This window comes from Callithrix jacchus, chromosome 1 (genome assembly GCF_049354715.1).
Source record: "Callithrix jacchus isolate 240 chromosome 1, calJac240_pri, whole genome shotgun sequence".
Classification (NCBI taxonomy): domain Eukaryota; kingdom Metazoa; phylum Chordata; class Mammalia; order Primates; family Cebidae; genus Callithrix; species Callithrix jacchus.
In genome coordinates, this window is record NC_133502.1 from 122,210,237 (window position 1) to 122,234,277 (window position 24,041).

Below are 24,041 nucleotides of genomic sequence, written 5' to 3' on the forward strand. Positions count from 1 at the left end.
AAGCTGTTTTCCACAGCAGCCAAACCGTTTTATATTCCTATCGGTAATGTATGAGGTTTCCAGTTTTTCCAATTTTTTCCACCTAGTAGATGTGAAAGTATCTCTTAGTGTTTTTAATTTTCATTTCCACAGTGACTAATAGTGTTGAGCATCATTTCATGTAGTTACTGGTCATTTACATACCTTCTTTGGACAAATGTCTATTTAAGTCCTGTACTCATATTTTGAGTTGTCTTTTTATTGTATGAATTCTTTTCTTTTATTTTGGATACTAGACTATGATCAGATATATGATTTGTAAGTATTTTCTCCTATGCTTTAGGTTATCTTTTTGTTTTCCTAATAAAGTCCTTTGATACATATAAGTTTTTTGCCTTTTAGTTTTAAATTTTGTATTGATACATAAAATTTATACATAATTGTGGGGTTCCTGTGATATTTTGTTATGTGCCTAGAATGTGAAATGATCAAGTGAGTATTTAGACCATCCATCATTTTGAACAATGATCATTTTTATGTGTTGGGAACATTTCAAGACCTCTCTTCCAGCTATTTTGAAATACACATTACATTGTTGTTAACTATAGTCACCCTACCCTGCTATCAAACATTGGAATTTATTCCTTCTATCTAACTGTATGTTTGTACCCATTAGTCAGTCTGTTTGCCTTGCTACCCACACCCCGACACTCTTTCCAGCCTCTGGTAACTATCATAACTATCATTCTACTCTCTACCTCCATGAGATTACCTTTTTATTTTTATTTTTAAATTTTTAATAATTTTTTTTTAATAGAGAAGAGATCTCACTGTGTTGCCCAGACTGGTCTCGAACTCCTGAGCTCAAGCAATCCTCTCACCTTGGCCTTCCAAAGTGCTAGGATTACAGGCATGAGCTACCATGCCCAGCCGAGATTAATGTTTTTAGCTCCCACATCTGAGTGAGAACATGCCATATTTGTCTTTCTGTGTCTAGCTTATTTCACTTAACATAATGACCTCCAGTTCCATTCATGTTGCTACAAATGACAGGATTGCATTCTTTTTTATTGCCAAGTAGTATTCCATTGTGTATATATAGCACATTTTCTTTATTCATTTGTTGATGGAAGCCCAGGTTGATTCCATATCTTCGCTATTGTGAATAGTGTTGTGATTAAGTTTTTAATTTTGATGAAGTTCTGTTTGTTTGTTTGTTTGTTTATTTATTTAATTATGCTTGTGCTTTTGCTATCTAAGAATCCATTGCCAAATCTAAGGTCATGAAGACTTATGGTTTTTTTAAATTTTTTTGAGACAGGGTCTTGCTCTGTTTTCCAGGTTGGAGTGCAGTGGCATGATCTCAGCTCATTGAAGCCTCAACTTCCTGGGTCCGAGCCCTCCTTTCCACTTTAGCCTCTCAAGTAGCTGGGACCATAGGTGCGCCTTACCACACCTGGCTAATTTTGTTTATTTTTTTGCAGAGATAAAGTTTCAGTATGTTACCCAGGCTATGAAGATTTATCCCTATGTTTTCTTCTAGAGCTTTATGGTTTTTAGCTCATATATTTAGGTCATTGATCCATTTAGAATTTATTTTTATATATGATATGAGGTATGGGATCCAAATTTATTCTTTTGCCTATGTATATCCAATTGTCTCAGCAGCATTTAATGAAAAGATGAATCTTTTCTATTTAATGGTCATGGCACCATTGTCAAAAATAAATTGACCATCCATTCATGAGTTTATTTCTGGATATAAATTCCTTTCTGTGGATCTGTATGAATCTATATGTCTATCCTTATGCTGGTACCACAATTGTTTTGATCACTGTAGTTTTTTTTTTTAAGACAGGGTCTGGCTTTCTCCTCTGTCACCCAGGCTGGAGTGCAGTGGCTCAATCTTTGCTCACTGCAATCTCCGCCTCCAAGACTGAAGCCATTCTCTCACCTTAGCCTCCCTCATGGCTGGGATTACAGGTACCCACCACCACACTTGGCTAATTTTTGTTTTGTTAGAGACAGGGTTTCACCTGTTGCCCAGGCTGGTCTTGAACTCCTGGGCTCAAGCTATTCACCTGCCTCAGCCTCCCAAAGTGCTGGGATTTCAGGCATGAGCCACCTTGCTTGGCTGATCACTGTAGCTTTGTAGTGAGTTTTGCAATTGTGACATATGTGTTCCATCTTTATCCTTCTTTTTCAAGACTCTCATGTTAACGGTTTGAGAAGTCTTTAGTAAAGAAAATTGTTTTGCTTTAATCCTGTGTTTCTCACATGCTTGTGATGATGAAATTGCTTTTTTATGTAATAGCTAACAATATCCTGTAGGACTGGTATTCTGTGGAAACATTTTTTGAGAAGGGTGGGAAAAAGTGACTATGTGGGGAATATTTTCTTTGCTTTATCTTTTTTTTTTGAAAGAAAATAACAAACAAACAGCCCACCAATATTTCATTTAAATCTGTGAAATGCTATGCCAATGCTGAAAAGTGATTCGCTTCTGTTTATGTGGTCACTTTCAAAATAGGTGTAATGTGATACTAAAAAAAAGTGTATGTTCTGTGGACCTGGGGTGAAGAATTCTGTAAATATTCACTGAGTTTACTTGTTCCAGGTCTGAGTTCAAATAATAAATTTTCTATCTTGTTGATCCATTGAATATTAACAATGTGGTGTCAAAGTCTCCCGCTATTATTGTGCGGTAGTCCAAGTCTCTTTATAAGTCATTGAAAACTTGTCTTATGTATCTGGGTGCTCCTATATTGGGTACATATATATTTATTATCATTGACTCCTATTGTTGCATTGATCCTTTTATTATTATGTAATGTCTTTCTTTGTTTCTTTTACTCTTTGTTATTATTAAAGTCTATTTTGTCAGAGACAAAAGTTACAACTCCTGTTTTTTTTCCCCCATTTGATTGGTGAGTCTTCCTCCAACCCTTTGTTTTGAGTCTTTGTGTGTCCTTGCTTATGAGATGGATCTGGATACAGAGTGCCGATGGGTTTTGACTTTTTATTCAGTTTGCGTGTCTGTGTCTTTGATTGGGGTGTTTAATCCATTTAAATTTAGGATTAATATTGATATTTGTGAGTTTAATATTGTCATTTAATGCTAGCTGGCTATTTTGCGCATTAGTTAATATAGATTCTTCATTATGGAGATACTCTTTACCTTTTGGTAAGTTTTTGGGATGACTGATATTGGTTATTCCTTTCTGTGTGTAGTGCTTCTTTCAGAAGCTCTTGTAAAGCAGACCTGGTGGTGATGAAATCTCTGAGTGCTTGCTTGTTCGTGAAAAATTTTTATTTTTCCTTCATTTATAAAGCTTAGTTTGGCTGGAATGAGATTCTGGGTTGAAAATTCTTTTCTTTGAGGATATTGAATATTGACCCCCACTCTCTTCTAGTTTGTAGGGTTTCTGCTCAGAGGTCTGCTGTGTGTCTGGTAGGCTTCCCTTTGTGGGTAACCTGACCTTTCTCCCTAGCTGCCCTTAGAATTTTATCCTTTATTTCAACCCTGGTGAATCTAACAATTATGTGTCTTGGGTTTGCTCGACTTGAGGAATATCTTTGTGGTGGTCTCTGTATTACCTGGAGTTGAGTATTGTCCTGCCTTACTAGGTTAGGAAAGTTTTCCTGAATAATATTCTGAAGAATATTTTCCAGCTTGGATTCATTCTCTTCATGACATTCAGGTACACCTATCAAACATAAATTAGGTCTTTTCACATAGTCCCATATTTCTTGGAGACTTTGCTCATTCCTTTTTACTCTTCTCTAATCTTGTCTTCTCGTATCATTTCATTAAGTTGGTCTTTGACCTTTGATATCCTTTCTTCTGCTTGATCAATTCGACTGTTAAAACCTGTGCATACTTCGCAGAGTTCTCGTATTGTATTCTTCAGTTCCATTAATTCACTTATATTCCTCTCTAAATTGTCTATTCTCATTAGGATTTTGTCAAACCTTTTTTTCAAGGTTCTTAGTTTCTTTACATTGGGCTAGAACATGTTCTTTTAACTCACAGAAGTTTCTTATTATCCACCTTCTGAAGCCTAATTCTGTTATTGGGACGTACTCGTTCTCCATCAGGCCTTGTTCCCTTGTTGATGAGGAACTGTGATCCTCTGTAGAGGGAGAGACATTCTGATTTTGAGTGTTCTCGGCCTTTTTATGCTGGTTTCTTCCAGTCATTGTAAATTTATCCACCTGTCATCTTTGTAATTACTGACTTTCAAATTAGGTCTCTGAGTGGACGTCCAACTTGTTAATTCCCAGCGTTGAAATCTGAGCAACCCAGTGCGTCGGCTAAAACAGCAGTGTCAAGATTCTTGGTGCTTTTCTGCCTGGGAGTCTCCAGTCTGGCTTCCCTCCTGAATCCCTTCTTCAATTAGCTGAATGGGTGACTCTGCCTTCACGGAGCTCCAAACATTGACCAAAAGGGGACCCAGTACCATTTACTCTGCACCGAGAACTGCCGCGCTGGCCACTAGAGTAGTGCTGGCGACCCGTGGGACTCCTCCGCTGTGAATCTCCTGGTCCATGAGTAACAAAAATTCGTCTGAAAGTGTGGCGTCCTCTCCTCCTCTGTGCTTTCACGGGGAGCTACAAGCCTGAGCTGCTAGTGATCGGCCATCTTGGATCATTAATTCTCTTTGCTTTATCTTACTACAGCAATATAGGTAGGAATAGATTGAGTTAAAGTTACCCTTCCCATTTACTTTTTCTGTTTAGTCATGAGAGACTTAATTCATTCTAATGTTTTTTTTTTGTTGTTGTTGTCATTGTCAAAATATATACATATATTTTTTTTAGACAGGGTCTCATTCCTGTTGCCTAGGTTGGAGTGCAGTGGCACAATGACAGCTCACTACAGCCTTCACTTCCTGGGCTCAGGTGGTCCCACCTCAGCCTCCCAAGTAGCTGGGACTACAGGTGTGTGTGCCACCATGCCTGGCAAATTTTTGTATATATATATTTTTTTTGTAGAGAAGGGGCTTCACCATGTTGCCCAGGCTGGCCTTGAACTCCTGGGCTCAAGTGATCTGCCCGAGTCAGCCTTCCAAGGTGCGTGCTGGGATTATAAGTGTGAGCCACTGTGCCCAGCCTAATTTGTTAATTGATAAATAATAATATCACTGTCATACTGCCCCTTAACCTTAATAACTTTGCTTTTATTGTTTAAAAATTTCATACATACATGAAAATAGGAAGAATATTACAATGAACTCCCATGTGCCTATTATTTAGCTTCAACAGTTATCAGCTTATGGCCAGACTTATTTTATGAACACCAACCCCCATTCCAACCCCCAGCTTGTTTATTTTAAGCCATATCTAGATATTATATAGTTTTATCCCTGAGCACTTTAGTATGTATTTTTTAAACGATAAGGGTTTATTTTATTTATTAATTAAAAAATTTTATTTAGTTAATTCTTTTGTAGAGATAGGGTCTTTTTCTGTTGCCCAGGCTTTCTCTGTTGCCCTGGCTGCAAGCAATCCTCTTACCTTAGCTTCTCAAAGTGTTGGGATTATAGATGTGAGCCACTGTGCCTGGCCCAAAGATAGGGGTTTAAAAAAGCACTAATCATTATCACACCTAAAAAAGTAATACTTTCTTAGTTACTTCAAATACCTAAAAGTCCTCATTTCTTGGTGTTCAGAGTGTTTTGGATCTTCAGACAAAACGAATATTTACTAGTTCATCTTTCAGTGGAATGCCTGTAATTTTTAAACACTCTAGTAGTATAAGTTATGTCAGATTTAACTCAAAGTATTATTTTATCCTTTGGATTTAAATTATCTTTAGACCCAAAAGGAGCATATTTGGATTCACTGCTTTCTGCAAAAGAAAACCTATTTCTAGTGTAATAACTCATTAAGAAATATTTTTGATGGGGTTGTAGAATCTAAATAAAGTGAATAGTTCAATGTAAAAGAATATTTTTTGAATTTCATGTTTTCAAAACACAAAATGATTATATCCCCAAGCAGGATTACTTCGTGACTGTGAAGGCCGTCAGAACTAAGTCCATCTACAAAGGCCTCTAGAGAAGAAGGGATGTCTGTGTTAATGCTCTGCACTATGATAGTCATTATGGGAATGATTTGTCCTGAAAGAAGTATAGTCATTTCTTAGTTATTCACAGACTGCTTGATTAGTTTGTGGATTATTCAGTTTTTATTTGTGCTTCTTTTCATTGTGATCCATTACCATCTTTTTCTGTAAACAAAAAGAAATGGTGAGAGAGAAGGAAAATCAGATTAATCAAGTTGAACATTTAAAAAAACTTGGCTTAGGCTAAGTGGTTTAGTAAATATAGTGAGTATTAATTTTTTTCCCCCAAATTTTATCTAGGAAGGGAAATCAAATTAGTAATGCCTTTCTCTGTCACTAACGAACTACCCCATGGACAGACAGGACTCTAGGCATGGCTTTCTTTGCTACTGTTATCTTGAGACATGCTGGGTGTTCCCACAGCTCTTTTTTCTGCCCCCAAGAGATTCTTGGTCATGACCAATTCCCTCTTTGGGACTAGTAATCCGGTGCTTCCCAGGGTTGCATTTTCTTAACAAAAATTGTATTAAAAAATAAAGATCTTCTACTTCTGGCCAGAAACTGACTCATGCCTGAAAAACTGATAAATTAGACTTCATCTTAATGAAAACTTTTGCTTTGCAAGTAATACTGTTAAGACAATGAAAAGACAGGACGTAGACTGAGAGAAAATATTTGCAAATGATATATCCGACAAAAGACTCATTTCCAGATTATATAATGAACTTTTAAAGTTCAGTAATATGAAAATAAATAGCCCAATTAAAAATGGTGAAAATATTTGAACATACACTTAATCAAAGAAGATATACAGATGGCAAATAGGTACATGAAAAGATGCTCAACGTCATTAGTCATTGGGGAAATGCAAATTAAAACTAAAATGAGATACCACTACCTGCCTATTTGAATGTTTCCAGAATCTCAAGAAACCCAAAACAAAAAATGACCATGTCAAGTGTTGGTGAGGCTATGGAACAATGGAAAATTTAATACATTGCTGTTGGGAATGTAAATTGGCACCATCACTTTGGAAAACAGTGTGGCAGTTTCTTAAAATAGTCAGTAGGCACCTATCATTTGACCCATTCATTTCATTATTCACTATTTACCTCACAGAAATGAAAGTGTGTCTCTACAAAGTCTTGCACACAAATGCTCATAGTAGCTTTATTTGTAATTGCCTAAACTGGAAACAATTCAAATGTCCATTAGTAGGTGAACAGATAAACCAGTTGTGGTCTATTAACAAAGTGGAACACTATTTACAATTAAAATGAATGAACTATTGATGCATGCAACCACATGGATGAATCTCAAAATAATTATGTAGGTGAAAAGAAGCCTGGCAATAAAAAGCACAATATATGATTCAATTTATATAAAACTCCAGAAAATACACACTGCTCTATTGTGACAAAAAGCAGGTTAGTGTTTGCTTGGGTATGTGGCGGGGTGGTGAGGGCTAGAGGAAGGCATTACCAAGAGACATAAGGAATATTTTAAGAGTGATGGAAATGTTTCCTATATTGATTGTGGCAGTGATTTAATGGGTGTGTGTGTGTGTGTGTGTAAAGATTTATCAAAAAGTATATTTTCACTATGTGTAGGTTATTATATATAAATTATACCTCAATAGGGTATAAAGAAAAAAAAAAACAAGCTCTAGAGCATTCTTCCTGAGCATGAATTTTATGTTCTATTCTTGCAAAGAAAAAAAAGAGGCTGCAGGTACACTAATCTAAAGTGTTAAGTACAATTCTGGACTGTAGTGATTCATATCTTCTTTATATATACCAATGTTTATGAATTTAAACTTTTAATTTGTTTTCAGGCAACTACTCTAAGAGTGAGGAAATTAGAAGAAAACATTGAAGCAGAAAGAGCAGCACATTTGGAATCAAAATTTAATTCTGAAATTATTCAGGTAAAATGTAAACAAATGTTATGGCCTGGATTTTCTTAATTTGTGTTATAATAGCTGGGAAAAACAGCACTATGTTGAGAGAACTAAGGTGTGCATTGAGAATGGGTAACATATTGTTATGACACTCATTATTTTATTTAAGGTTAGGATACAGTTGAGATATGCTGCCTAGTGGAGGAGTTAGCACACTACAGCCTACAGGCCAAGTCTCACCCACTGTCTTTTCTTGTGAAGTTTTGTCTTGTCCATAGCTGCTTTTGTGCTACAGTGGCAGAGTGGAGTAGTTGTTAACAGATAACTTATCTGGCAGTCTACGAAAATTTACGATTAGAGTGTTCTTTTTATCAACAGCTGTGGGATGAATTTCTTTTTGAGAACATTGAAAAAACATGCACCTTATTTATTGAGTGCGTATCCTATGCATATCACTGTATTAAGAGCTGAAGGTGTGAAGATGAATGAACTCCTTTTGTTAACTTACATTTGATTATCAGAGATACTATCTATCTATCTCCAGTATTTTGTACATCTATCTAATCATCTATATCTATCATATAGATGATTAGATAGATCTATATCTATCATATAGATGATTAGATAGATGTACAAAATACTGAAATACAATGGGAAGATAATAAAGAAAAGGATTAAATCTGGGAAGGGAATTAAATGGAGGCCTCATAAGGAAACTATCCCTTCTGTTGTGTCTTAGAGAATGAGAAGGAATTTCTAACAGAAGTGAGAGCAGAGTTTTTAGTAGGGGTTGGCACACTACTGCCCATGGACCAAGTCTGACCTGCAACCTTCTTCTGTAAATAAATTTTTATTAGAAGATAGTCATGCCCATGTGTTTACATATTGTTTATGGTTGCTTGTTGAGACAGACCTTATGGTCCACAAAATTTGAAAGAGTTACTCTGTGGCCCTTTACAGAAAATGTTTACTGACCACTGTTCTAAACAAAGAACTGCTTGATTAAAGCCACTAAATAAGAATGTGCTTGTTTCTTTTTGAGGAATACTTGTAGTAGTAGGGAAAAATTTGGAGATAATGGTGGAAGGCATGATGAAGACTAATTACGAAAGTCCTTTTTCATGCTAAGAAACTTAAGACTTATTTTGAAAGCAATAGAAAGCCACTGCAACTTTTGAGAGACATATATCAAATCTAAGTTTAAGAAAATAACTCTGGTGTCATGCTGGTGGGTAAGGGAAGGGATTGAGGATAGGAGGATGGGCGAAGAGATGATGAATGCCAGAGTCAAGGCAACAACTGTGGCAATGGAAAAGAGGGCTCATGTGGTCAGAATAACAGCCCCTCAAAGATGTCCACATCCATCCTTATCCTCAGAACCTGTGAATATGTTACCTTATATGGCAAATGGGACTTCGCAGATGTGACTTATTTGAAGATCTTGAGATGGGAGTTTGTCACAGTTTATCTAGTTGAGCCTGATGTAATTCTGAGTCCTTATAAGAGGGAGGCAGGAGGATCAGAGTCACAGACAGATATGTGATGACAGAAGCGGAGGTCAGAGTAGGCCACCATGAGCCCAGGAATGTGGGTGACCTCTAGAAGTTGGAAAAGGCATGACAAGAATTCTTCCCTAGCATCTCCAGAAGGAATGGAGCCTTGCCGACCCTGTGATTTTAGCCCCAGAAAACCCATTTCAGACTTCTGACCTCCACAACTGTAAGATAATACATTTATGTTGTTTTAAGTTGCTAGTTTGTGATAATTGGTAATAGCAGTGATTGGAAAGATACAGGGGACACAGTGAAAAGCATGATTATAGGTAACTAACTTGCAGTATATGGGGAGGAAAGAGCGATAGAAGAGAACATCAAGGTTTGCAATGTGTGAATGTGGGCAGATGCAGTTGACTGTCAAACTCTGAAGTCTGAAGAGAGACGATGGTAAGTTTTGAACATGTTGACTTTGAGGAGCAGTTTAGAGGTTCATAGTGCTCTTTGAGAATATGGTCATGCAAAGTCACCTGAACAATGTATGTTTACTCTTGTCAACCTGCTATGTGTGAACAGTTCCTTTCCTTCTATTCTCTCAAGCAACTGCCTTTAGCTTATCTTGGATCAGCCAGTTTTTCAGGCATTAGGAAAGTTAAGGAAATTACATAGGAGGAGATTTGATGGGCCTGCTACTTTTTTGAATATAATATTTTATAAACAATTATGACTTTTTGGTTAAATCCTTTCTCAGCATTTTGACAATATGCTTTAAAATCTAATAAATATGGTATTTGTTATGCTTCTGTTAAAGAGATTAATTTTAATGAAGATTATATACCTATAATAGTATTTTTGTTTGTTTAAATCTGAGAAGGTAGAAAGTCTTTATGAACTTAGATTCTCATATTAACTGTTAAGATGCTCTTATTTCATGCTATTTAGCTGGTTAGTTACTATGTTTAAACATTGCTTTGTGACAAATGTAATAGACTATATGAAAATAAAATATATGTACCTATTTCCAGAAGAAAAAGTAGTTTTAAGCTTGTTTAGCTTTAGCAAGTTTGAAAATCGTCTCACTTTATTTGTACTGTTGAATTTCGTATCAAGTGGGATGTTGGGATTGCCAAAATCAGTAACTGAAAAGTAGCTATAAGCAGACAGATTAAAATAAATTTACACTAAAAAAAGTTACTGCCTTGATTTAGGTGTTTGCCTTAGGTGTTCATTATCTCTTCACCCAACTTCCTGTCACCACTACCTTACTTTGCCAATGTTAGTTATCAGATTTATTTTTCTAAAACTTAGATTTGATATTTATATCAAAAGCTACTTGTATCAAAAGCTGCTGCTTTAAACATGTCTAAATCACTTAGTTTAATTTACATTTTAAAAGACTGACTTTTTTCTATCTTGTTTTAATTAAAACAATTTATAGCATTTTACCTTATTGTTTAAATAACTCCTTAATTCAAGATGCAACACTCCCTTCCTTTAAATAAAAGATTTTATATTAAAAATTTATGTTTTTACTTTGACTTTAATGAAATATCATTTTTATCTAAAATTCTCAGATCCCTATATTTGAGCATGTCTATTTGTTAAAGCAAACTTGTGTAAGTTTTTTTTTAAAGATTAGGTCACCAAAATGGCATCAATAAGTAAAAAGGCTGGTTTTCTTTTTCTTTTCTTTTTATTGTTTCCTTTTATGATTTCAACTTTTACTTTAGATTCGGGGGTACACATGTAGTTTGTTATCTGGGTATATTGCCCAATGCTGAGGTTTGGGGATGACTGATTTCATCACCCAGGAGGTCAGCATAGTACCCAATCATTAATTTTTCAACTTTTGCCCCTTTCTCACCCTCCTCCCTCTAGTAGTCCACAGTGTGTATTGCTGCCATCTTTATGTCCACGAGTATCCAGTGTTTAGCTTCTGCTTATAAGTGAGAATGTGGTATTTGGCTTTCTATTCCTGTGTTAATTTGCTTAGGATAAGGGCTTCCAACTGCATCCTTGTTGCTGAGCAGGACATGATTTTGTTCTTTTTTATAGCTGCATAGTAATCCATGGTATATATATATACCACATTTTCTTTATCCAATCCATCATTGATTGATGAGCACCTGCATTGATTCCATGTCTTTGCTATTATGAATAGTGCTGTGATGAACATGAAAGTGCATGTGTTTTTTTGGTAGAATGATTTATTTTCTTTTGGATATATACTCAGTAATAGGATTGCTGGGTCAACTGATAGTTCTAAGTTTTTTGAGAAATCTCTGCTCCACTTTCCACAGTGGCTGAGCTAATTTACATTCCCACCAGCAGTATATAAACCTTTCCTTTGGCTGAAGTTTTAAATTCATGAAAAATAATGTAATTTCAAAATTAGGTTTTCCATTGTATTTGTGATACATCACTGGGAATATATAGTTAATTGCTATAAAAATGAAAATTATTACCTATTTTTTACTTATATAGTTTAAAATTAATATTTGATATTTCAGTGCTATGACTTAGAAAAAACGAAAAGCTTATATTTGAATCATAAATCTATAAATATTTAAAAGTGTTTTCAATGAGGTACCTCTAATGCCATTCAGTTTCAGAGCAGTTTAATGCAAAGTAAAGTACTAAGTTGCTGTAACTAATCATCTTATGAAATGCTGTTGAATATGTATTTGAAATTTGTTATTAAGTTTGTTTGTATGCTTTGATATAAAAATGAGAAACCAGACTTAAAATTAAAAGGGCTGACTCAAATCTGTTATTTTATAGCTTATTTTTCTTTCAATTGGATTGGTTTATCATTTGTGATTGAGTGTGCTTCTTTTCTGAAAAAAGATAGTGGTGTAGACAAGAAGAAAGTATTTCCCAGATTTACTATTTGACTTACAAACATTGGATTTAGACAAAATAACAAAGAAAAATAGAGTTTAAAAGGTATAATTTGAAAATTTAAATCGAGTTGCATCTACCTATTTTACTTCCTTACTTTAGTGTAAGAATAAACATTTTATGCCAGGTGCAGTGGCTCACACCTGTAATCTCAGCACTTTGGGAGGCTAAGGCAGGCGGATCACTGGAGGCCAGAAGTTCAGGACCAGCCCAGCCAATGTGACGAAACCGTGTCTCGCTAAAAATACAAAAATTAGCTGGGCGTGGTGGCGCACACCTGTAGTCCCAGCTACTCCAGAGCTGAGGCATGAGAATTGCTTGAGCCTGGGAGGTGAAGGTTGCAGTGAGCCGAGATCATGCCACTGTACTCCAGCCTGGGTGACAGAGTGAGACTCTGTCCCCACCCCCCAAAAAAGAATGAATATTTCAAGTATTTCAGAATATTTTTGGATAATCAGAAATAATTCTGGTAATTATCATTTATATGATTAATTTTGAAACACTTTCATAGTGTCTTATGCTTTGTTTCCTGGTAAGTTTATCTTTCCTAACTCAGGTTATCTGTTGCCATTCCTGTGAGGCTTGTCTCACACAGAGTTCCACAGCTTTTCTCTGAATTCTGGACCCCTGTGCATGCCTCTTTCACAGGAAGGATATACCATATCATGTTGCAGTCTCTTAAAGCCTATAAATTCCTCAAGAGCTAAGACTGTGTAGTTTCATGATTATTGTATATATCTTGAGCATTAGGATATTGAGTGGCACATATTACATACTTAATAAATATTGATTAAACATTGTCTCATTAGATCCTTGTAGCAACCTCATAAAGTAGATAGTTTAGATGACATTATTATTATTCACTATAGATGAGAAGCCTCAAGTATTTAAAGTTTTAGTAATATGCCCAAAGTTGCATTTGTTAATTTTGTAATTCTGGGATTTAACCTGAGTTTTGTTGGTTTGTTTTATTCTAGTATCTGTCATGTTTAGACAGAGTCAGACCCAAGTTTTATGGTTCTAAAGCCCATTTTCTATTTAATGTCAAACAGTTTTTTCTATTCCCACCCCCTCTTTAAACTATTTTCTAAAAAGAAACTATTTTTCTTTTAAACTTTATTTCCTGAAAAGGTAAACTATCCACAGAGTTCAAAAATTAAAACAATATTAAAAGATTGAGAATTTTTGCTTTCATTCTTGTCCTTCCCATTCCTCTACCCCCTGCCTGCTTATTTTCATTCTTTTCACTTATTTACCCCAAATGTAGCATACTTTATACACTGATATGGAATCTGCTATTTTCAACATATATTAGTAATACATTGTTCTTGAACACTCTGTGGAGAATTACATAGAAAACTTTCTTTTTAATAGTTATTTTGAAAAAAGAATAAACTCATGTATTTTACAGCAACATGGATGGAACTGGAGGCCATTATCTTAACGTGAAACAACTTAGAAAGTCAAATACCACATGTTCTCACTTAGAACTGAGAGCTAAATAATGTGTACATATGGACATAGAGTATAGAATGATAGTCATTGGAGACTCAGAAGAGTGGGAGGCTGGAAATGGGGTTGAGGGATGAGCTATTAATGGGTACAATGTAAACCTATTGGGTGTTGGTTACATTAAAAATCCAGACTTCACCAACCACTATGCAATATATCCATGTAACAAAACTGCACTTGTACACCTTAATTTATTTATTTTTGAGATAGGGTCTTGCTCTGTCACTCAGGCTGGGGTACAGTGGTGCTATCTTGGCTCACTACAGCCTTGATCTCTCCAGCTCAAGCGATCCTCCCGCCTCTGCCCTGCAAGTTGCCTGCACTACCGGAGCATATCAGCATGCTCAGCTAATTTTGTATTTTTTTGTAGAGTCAGGGTTTCACCATGTTTCCCAGGCTTAAACTCTTGAGCTCAAGTGATCCACTTGCTTCGGCCTCTCAGAGTGTTGAGATTACAGGTGTGAGCCACTGCATCTGGCCTGTAGGCCTTAAATTTACACACACACACACACACGAGTTGTTTTTTAGTCTTTTTACAGCTACATATAATTATTTTTTTGGAAATGTACTTGTTTATTCATCCTATGGATGGTGGACTGGACACAGGGAAATACAGTTTTGTTTTTTTCTGTTTGTTTGTTTTTTGAGATGGAGCTTCGCTCTTGTTGCCCAGGCTGGAGTGCAGTGGCGTGATCTCGGCTCACTGCAACCTCTGCCTACTGGGTTCAAGCGATTCTCTTGCCTCAGCCTCCTGAGTAGCTGGGATTACAGGCATGCACCACCACACCTGGCTAATTTTGTATTTTTTAGTAGAGATGGGTTTTTTTCACATGTTGGTCAGGCTGGTCTCAAACTCCCGACCTCAGGTGATCTGCCTGCCTTGGCCTGGGAATATAGTTTTAAAATGTCTTTTTATGTAGAATTTCAAGTATATGTGAAAGTAAAATAGTACAATGAACTTCGCACATACCCATCACCCAGCTTAAACACTTATCTCATGTCAATGGTGTTTTATCTCTTACCTCCTAGAACTCCCCTACCTTCAGATTATTAAAATTGTTTTTTCATTTTTTATTTTGAGGGAAGGTCTCACTCTGTTGACCAGGCTGGAGTGCAGTGGTGCAGTCGCGGCTCACTGCAGCTTCCGACTCCCTGGCTCAAGTGATCCTCCCTCCTTAGCCTTCTGAGTACCTGGGACTGCAGTTGCTGGCCACCTCCAGAATATTTTGAAGTAAATCCCAGATACCAACTCACTCTAACCATAAATATTTTAGTCAAATAGCATTGTGTGACTATAAGAACATCACTTTTCTGTAGTAAGAAATCTTGGGAATAAAAAGATCAGTTAAATTTCTTAGGCTTATAAAGATACTCGTAATAATGTTTCTTATAAGAGAGGAAGAATATTTCCCTTTAGTTTTCAAAAACCAGGCCAGGAGCAGTGGCTAAGGTGGGAAGATCACTTGAAGCTAGCAGTTCAAGACCAGCTTGGGCAACATAGTGAGACCCCATCTCTGCAATGAGCTGGGGTATGGTGGTGTGTGCACCTTTAGTCCCAGTACTTGAGAGGCTGAGGTGAGAGTATCACTTGAGCCCAGGAATTCAAGGCTGCAGTGAGCTATGATCACACTACTGTACTTCAGCCTGGGTGACAGAGTTAGACCTTGTCTCTTAAAAAAACAAAACCAAACATTTAATTTATCATATGTTATAAAAGAAGTATCTAAATGGATTAGTAGGTCAAAATTTGAAACTGAAAATTTAGATTGAGTTGTATCAACATATCTATTTTACTTTGATAGAATGGGTTATATTGTATCAGCCCATCCTTGTTCATAACAGTTAACTCTTCTCTTCATTCTTCCACTTTTCCTCCCTTCCTTTAAACATGTTGTGAAAGGAATAAACTGTCTTTTGTTTGTTTATTTTTCTTTTTTAAGCCAAAGCAGAAAGAAAGAAGTACTTGGATGAATGATAATCTGTTACTGCCAAAGTATTTTATTCAATTTAAGATTGATGCTAGCATTTCTTAGCATGATTTAATTACTTGTCTGTCATCTGGTAGTTAAGGATTCGAGACCTTGAAGGAGCTTTGCAAGTAGAAAAGGCCAGTCAAGCAGAGGCTGTTGCTGATTTGGAAATGATCAAGAATGAATTCAAAGAAGTTGAAAGTGCATATGAGCGAGAAAAGCATAATGCACAAGAGAGCTTGGCAAAACTAAATTTGTAAGTATTTTACTGTAAAATTCTCTAAATTAACATAAAGATTTTATAAAAGCTATATAAAATATGAATTATACTATGTATTTTAGATTTAGATATAGCTCCCATTAATGTCAGTAGATTGAGGTGAAGGACTTCATAAAACAGAACTATATTTTCCTGTATAAATAAATATGGAAATGCTTTTTTGGATATTCTAAGTAGCCCGAGAAATTGAGTAATATACTAGAAAGTAAATATACTAATGTAGTTTGTATTATATGATTGGTATAATTCAGTATCCTTAAGTATCAAGACCAGCTTGGGCAACATAGTGAGACTTTGTCTCTACAAAAATTAAAAAAAATAGCCAGGTATAGTGGTGTGCCCTCACAGTCCCAGCTACTCAAGAGGCTGAGGTGGGAGGATCATTTGAGCCCAGGAGTTCAAGGCTGAAGTGAGCTATGATCTAAGGCTATGATCTGGGGCGAAGACTTCTAAGCCATGTAAAATGGTTTGTATGGAGATAGATAATATTTGACATTTTCTCAAACTACAGAAATAATAGTAATAGCAGTAACACTACTACTAGTGGCTAACATGCATTGTGGCTCACTGCATACCCGGCATTGCATAGTTTCATTGATCTAGCACCCTATGAGGAAGCTACTTTTAAAAATCCCAGTTTTACAGATGTGGAAATTGAGGTCTAGCAAGAGTAAGGACATACAGTTCATAAATAGCAGAATAAAAATCTTTCTGACTCCTACCGATTTTAACCTTTTTCAATTCAAAAGCCTTTCATCTTCAAAGTTCTGTGAAATGCTTTAAGAAGTTTATAATGGCACTTTGGGAGGCCGAGGCGGGTGGATCACGAGGTCAAGAGATCGAGACCATCCTGGTCAACATGGTGAAACCTGTCTCTACTAAAAATACAAAAAATTAGCTGGGCATGGTGGCGCATGCCTGTAATCCCAGCTACTCAGGAGGCTGAGGCAGGAGAATTGCCTGAACACAGGAGGCGGAGGTTGCAGTGAGCTGAGATCGCGCCATTGCACTCCAGCCTGGGATACAAGACCGAAACTCCGTCTCAAAAAAAAAAAAAAGGAAGTTTATAATGCTTTAATGTGTTTCCAAAAATAAGTCAGTAGTAGACATTTTAAGCCATTTTCCCCCCAGAGGGTGGAATTCATACTACCATTGATATGTGGCATGATAATATATAGGCATATTAGAATTATATTAGTTTCTATTTATGGCAAATAGATAATGGCTTTCCATTTACAGCCCCAATATAAAGATTCCTTTTAAAATGCTTTATTGGCCAGACGTGGTGGCTCACACCTGTAATTTCAGCACTTTGGGATGCCGAGGCAGGTGGATCACCTGAGTTCAGGAGTTCAAGACCAGCCTGTCTAACATGGTGAAACCCTGTCTCTACTAAAAATACAAAAATTAGTTGGGCGTGGTGGTGCGCGCCTGTAATCCAAGCTACTTGGGAGGCTGAGGCAGGAGAATCATTTGAACCCAGGAGGCTGAGGTTGCAGTGAGCCGAGATTACACCAATGCACTCCAGCCTGGGCAACAGAGTGGGACCCCATCTAAACAAAATGCTTTATTTATGATAAGAAGCAAATTAATTTAAGTGAAAGTATTACTTAAATAGTGGTAATTTTTGTGAGGATTACAAAAATCATGAAGATTGCACTTGAAAGACTGAAAGACTTTAGAACTCTTTTAAAATGGTGGTATCTTTAATTAGTAATGTTTATAATATTTTAAAACAATAATTCTTTTTTTTTTTTTTTTTTGGAAGGGAATAAGGACGGTAGGGAGGAAGGAAGGGATGAAGGAAGGAAGGAAGGGAGGAAGCGGGGAGGGAGGGAGGCAGGGAGGGAGGGAGGGAGGGAAGAGAAGAAAGGAAATCAAGCAATGAAAGAGACATTGCCGACCTGGATCTAGAGGTTTACAAGTTGATTTCTTTTTTTTTTGAGAGAAGGAAAGAAAAAAAAAATAAGTAAAGGAGAGGAAGAAAGAGGAAGAGAAAGAGGGAGAGTAAATGGAAATATTGCTTTATTTTGAAAAAAATTGGGTATTAATAATGGCCAATCAATGTTTCATTTAAACTAATGGGTAGGTGTGATGTGGTATTGACAAGAATGTATATTTTGTGTATTTGAAGTGGAGAGCTCTGTAAATATTTATTAAGTTTACTTGTTCTGGATCTGAGTTCGAGTCCTTGATATCCTTATTAATTTTCTGTCTCATTGAATCTAAGTCTCGTATCTGGGTGTTAGGATCGTTAGCTCTTGTTGTTGCATTGATCCTTTTACCACTATATCTTTGTTGCTTTAAAATCTATTTTATCCGATACAAGAATTGCAACTCCTGCTTTTTATTTATTTATTATTTATTTTTGCTCTCCATTTGGTTGGTAAATCTTTCTCAATCCCTTTGTTTTGAGTCTTTGTGTATCCTTGCATGTGAAACAGGTCTGGATGTAACATGCCGTTGGGTTTTGGCTGTGTCTTTTGATTGGGAATTCAGTCAATTTAAATTTAGGGTTACTGCCATTTGATGTTGACTGGCTGTTTTATCCATTTGTTGGTGTAAATTCTTCTTTATGTTGGTGCTCTTTACTTTTTGGTGTATTTTTAGAAAGGCTAATACTGGTTGTTTCTTTCTGTGTGTAATGCTTCTTTCAGAAGCTCTTGTAAAGCAGGCCTGGTGGTAATAAAATCTCTGAGTTCTTGCTTGTTCATAAAAGATTTTATTTTTCCTTCAGTTGTGAAGCTTAGTTTGGCTGGATATGAAATTCTGGGCTGAAGGTTCTGTTCTTTGAGGATGTTGAATATTGGCTCCCACTCTCTTCTGGCTTGTAGAGTCTCTGCTGAGAGATCTGCTGTAAGTCTGATAGGCTTGCCTTTGTGGGTAATCTGACCTTTCTCTCTGGCTGCCCTTAGTATCCTCTCCTTCGTTTCAACCCTGGTGAATCTAACGATTATGTGCCTTGGGGTTGCTTTTCTTGAGGAATATCTTTGTGGTGTTCTCTGTATTACCTGGGGTTGAATGTTGACCTGCTTTGCTAGTTTAGGAAAATTTTCCTGAATAATATCCTGAAGGGTATTTTCCAGCTTGGATTCATTCTCTCTGTTGCATTCAGGTACACCTATCAAACGTAAATTTGGTCTTTTCACATAGTCCCATATTTCTTGGAGACTTTGCTCATTCCTTTTTATCCTATTTTCTCTAATCTTTTCTTCACGTTTTATTTCATTAAGTTGGATTTTGACCTCTGATATCCCTTCTGCTTGAACAATTCGAGTGTTTAAACCTGTGCATAATTCTCGGAGTTCCTGTATTGTATTCTTCAGTTCCATTAATTCACTCATACTCCTCTCTAAGTTGTCTATTCTCAATAGGATTTCATCAAACCTTTTTTCAAAGTTCCTAGTTTCTTTACGTTGGGCTACAACATGTTCTTTTAACTCACCGAAGTTTGTTATTATCCATTCCTTGAAGAATGATTCTGTCATCAGGAGGTGCTTGTTCTCCATCAAGCCTTGTTCCATTGTTGATGCGGAACTGTGATCATCTTTAGAGGGATAGGCGTTCTGACTTTGAGTATTCTCAGCTTTTTTACGCTGGTTTCTTCCCGTCATTGTAAATTTATCTTCCTGTCGTCTTTGAAATTACCAACTTTCAGATTAGGTCTCTTGAGTGGAAGTCCAGGTTGTTAGTTCCCAGGGCCAGAGCAGCGGCGTTAAAACTGATGGTGCTTTTCTGCCCAGGATTCTCCTGTCGGGCTTCCTTCTTGTTTCCCTAGTAGGCGACTCTGCCTTCCCGGGGCTCCAAACCTCGGTCAGAAGGGGAACCAGTCCCATTTACTCTGCGCCGAGCGCTGCCGCGTTGAGGTGCCGGCGGAACCGCTGCGCCGACCACGAGAGTCGCGCTGGTGACTCCTGTGTTTCCACCACTGGGGGATCTTCTGCTCCGTGAGCGACCAAACTTTGTCTGAAAGTGTGGCTTCCTCTAGTTCTCCGCGCCTTCCCTGAGAGCTGCAATCCCGGGATGTTAGCGATCGGCCATCTTGGATCGTTCTCCAAAACAATAATTCTTAAATGAATTTTCTTGCTTCCTCTAGTATGACTTAAATGGCATTCTGTGAATGTTATTTTAAGGACTTATTTCTCCTTTATTTTCTTTGAACCATTGCTTGAATGTGCACATTTAATATATTTGAGTGTATTCAAATATTCAAATACATATTCCGATATTATTCTGCATATAAATAAATATATTTGAAAGGCTTTCATGTAGAATATAGTGCAGATTTCTTTACTTTTGCTTTAAGGTAACGATTAGGACCTACAAGTAAAACTTTAAGAAGTCAGAATGAGCTCCCAATAATTAAAGCTCTCTAGCAATGAAATAATAGACATCTTTCAGGGAACTAGTGAGCTCCCTACCTTGGGAAATTCAAAACACAGGATGGTTGATTCTCTGTCATGGATGTTGAAGAAGAAAGTTTCATAAAGATTGGACTGGAGGAATTTTAACCTACTTGCTAACAATTAAGCTCTAAGTCTAAGCTGTATACTTTTCTAATAAGCAATATTTTCCCTAAGTTTTATGTTGCAGTTATTTGTGTTTTGGTACTAGAAAAATTTTACTCAAATTTAGTATTCCAGTAAGCACCAACTGACAATTCTACATATTAGTTACATATTCCAACTAGGCACTAGCTAACTAACACTCCTAATGCTTTGATATAATGTCCCTTATCTGTTCTTCATCTGTATATAACTATCATGATAAATAAGTTAAATAATAAATAAATAATAGTAAGTAATAATTAAAGCCCAATAATCATTGAAAATTTCTGTGACTTTTCTTTTCCCATCCTGTCATCCTTTTCGATGTATGTGAAATGAAAGCCACTTTCATCCCTATTATCTGTAGTATAAGAAGGAATTATGTGACTTGAAGGATCTGCCTGTACTTCCATTTTCCATTTTCTACCTATACTTCTGACTATACTTCAGAATCATTTTCAAAAAACATTTTTTAAAGACTATTCTGAATTTCTTACATATTTTTTAAAGAAGATTCTGAATTTCTGAAAAAAATTCTGTTGTTTCAAAGTAGTTCTAAGTTTTGGTTATTGTATTCCAAATAGATAATTGATAGATTTTAGGTCTTTAATGTAAATCATACCTTTAACTTACAACTTTGAGAATAGGGAGTTTTGGAGTAGGATATTGTTTTACCTGGTGTGAACTGATGTAGCAATTCATCATGACTCAACCTGCCATTAGTTAAGGTTTTTAAGCTTCTGTTTCTTGCCAGGTAGACCTAGGCAGGATCTCACTAAAAGGCAGGAAAAAAAAAACTGTGTGTATATTGCAGAGTTATAGTTTTGGTCCATAGTTTCATAACAATAGACATACCTGCATGAAATTATTTTAGATGGAATGCATATATTCCATAATTCTATAATCAAAATTTCTTAGTATAATTCTTTCCATCTAAAACTTATATTTATGAAACTAAAACATTTCAATAATCTTTTGTTTTTTAAATATTTTAAATTTTAAATTATGGGTAAATAATAGTTGTACATATTTGTGGGGTACATGTGATATTTTTATACAAGCATACAATGTGTGATGGTCAAATCAGGGTAATTGGGCTATCTATCAACTCAGGCATTTATCATTTATTTGTTTTAGGAACATTTCAATTCCACTTTTTTAGTTCTTTTGAAATATGTGATAAATTATTGTTAACTACAGTTGCTCTGTTGTGCCACCAAACACTAGATCCTGTTTCTTCCATCTAACTGTGTTTCTGTACCCATTAACCATCAGAATTTTCAAATATAGTCAAGTCTTCATTAGCTTTGATAACTGATTGCTGGGCAATAGTAGGGAGAAAGAGTTGATAGTAATCCTCAGGTATAGTTGAAACTTAAATTTGAAACAACATTAGTCAAATATATCATTCTGAATGGACTGCATCTAAATTTATTTCTTACACTCAATATTTAGGAATTTCTTTTTCTAAATATATCACTCAAAAGGATAAACATTACAACAGTATTATAACTTAGTAGCACTATTTTTGTTTACATTATGTGTAAAACATTGTCCAATAGACTGTTATTGTCAAATTCTTAGCTGAAGTCTTAAAAAAAAAAAAAAAAAAAAAGAATGAGACTCCAATAGAAAAGAAGGCATCCTAGCTACAGACTTTCTTCTCCCTTCCCTTTCTTGCCTAAATCCTCTACCTTTTAAGTCCTGGCCTTTTCCCATCAGAGTTTAGAGACAGGGCCTCTCCTTAACCTGCCCTACTCTTGCCCCACTTGCTCCCTCTTGGTTTGAGGTGTTGGCAGCATGGTAGGAGCCAGCTTTTTTGGGTTGTCTGTCAGAATGCTTAACAGCAAGGTGTGTTTCCCCATTTCAGTGGACACAGTTTGTTCCTTATTTATAAAACAGTATCAAAAAAAGCTGTGTATATATTATGTATGTAACAAGAGGTGGACTTAATTGTGTATTTTCTGAGTAATAGTAATTTTTAACTAAAATCTTGATTTTATCAAATTAATACATGTACACAGTCTAAATGAATAAAATGGTATTGTTAGGCTCATGAAAAACAGCAGTTTCATGCCCCATTGCTCTATCAATTTCTATCAGTTTCTACTCCTTTGATGCATCTGCTTTCAAATCTTATTGCTGTTTCTTCTGATATTTGATTTCATATTTCTCAATAACAAGCATAATATGCCATTTTTTCAGTTTCTGCCTTTAGGTATCTATTAGCTTCTACTTTTTGTCTCTATTATATGCTTCTTCCACACAACAGACACTCCTTCCCTGTTGCCATCCTTTTCATAGAGTTATATTTTTGGGTTTAGCATACTTTATTTTTTCTACGGTTTAATTTTTGTTAACGCATCTTTTTTTAATAGTACATTTTATTGTGTTCTTTGCTATTTATTATCTGTCTTATGTAACAAGAAACTTTGTTTTGTTTATTGCTGTTTGTCAATGCCTAGAATGATACATAAGAGTTGCTAAGTAAAGATTTATGGAATTGGGCTGGATGCGGTGGCTCATACCTGTGATCCTAGCACTTTGGGAGGATTGCTTGAGGCCAAGGTGGGGGAGTATTCTTGTGGTGGCATGTGCTTATGGTCCCAGCTACTTGGGAGTCTAAGGTATAAGGATTGCTTGTGCCCTGCAGTGAGCAATCATCATGCCACTCTACTCCAGCCCGGGTGACAAAGTGAGATGCTGTTTAAAACCAAAAACCAAAACAAGAAAATGTTTGCATTTTCAACAAATGCAAATGAAAGAATCAACAAATGAAAGAATAGTTGATAATTGCCTCATTTTGAATTGGATTAGTTTATGTGATAAACCAATCACTTATTAAACTATTTGTAAATGTTAACAGAACCGAAAGTCTCTCATGTTCCTACACCTCAGAGACACTATCATTTTAAATTTCTTCTAAGAGATCTTCCTCCTGGACTCATTTCTCTACTTTTTCCAGTCTGGAAAAGTTGTTTTTTAGGTTCCCTGTATACAGTCATCCAAGGACTTCCCTTTAACATCATCCTTGGATTCCCTCTATTTCTCTTCTATTTTGGATTTCCTTTTTGATAATCTTGTGCCTTCTTCCTTGATTTACTCCATAGTAAAGTAGCTCTTTGAGAAGTTATGTATCAGAGGAACATTTAAAACTTGCGTTCTGAAAATTTTTGATCTTTATCTTTTTCTTTCTTTTTTTAAAAAATTTTTTATTGCATTTTAGGTTTTGGAGTACATGTAAAGAACAAGCAAGATAGTTGCATAGGTACACACGTGGCAGTGTGATTTGCTGCCTTCCTCCCCTTCACCTATATCTGGCATTTCTCCCCGTGCTATCTCTCCCCAACTCCCCACCCCCCGCTGTCCCTCCCCTATTTCCCCCAACAGAT

General features: G+C 36.1%; 1 protein-coding gene across 20 annotated transcripts in view; it reads left to right on the plus strand.

The window, feature by feature from the left end:
* The window catches only part of CCDC171 (coiled-coil domain containing 171), a 499,054-nt gene that overhangs the window by 133,147 nt on the left and 341,866 nt on the right, over positions 1–24,041 (plus strand). For all 20 annotated transcript variants that reach the window (XR_008481645.2, XM_035306113.3, XM_035306098.3 and 17 more), the window contains 2 exons: positions 7,881–7,973; positions 15,918–16,078. Coding sequence is in view for 19 of the 20 variants with exons in the window: in XM_035306113.3 (XP_035162004.1) it covers positions 7,881–7,973; positions 15,918–16,078 (254 nt within the window). In the remaining variant the exon portion in view is untranslated. The remainder of the gene's footprint in view (positions 1–7,880; positions 7,974–15,917; positions 16,079–24,041) is intronic.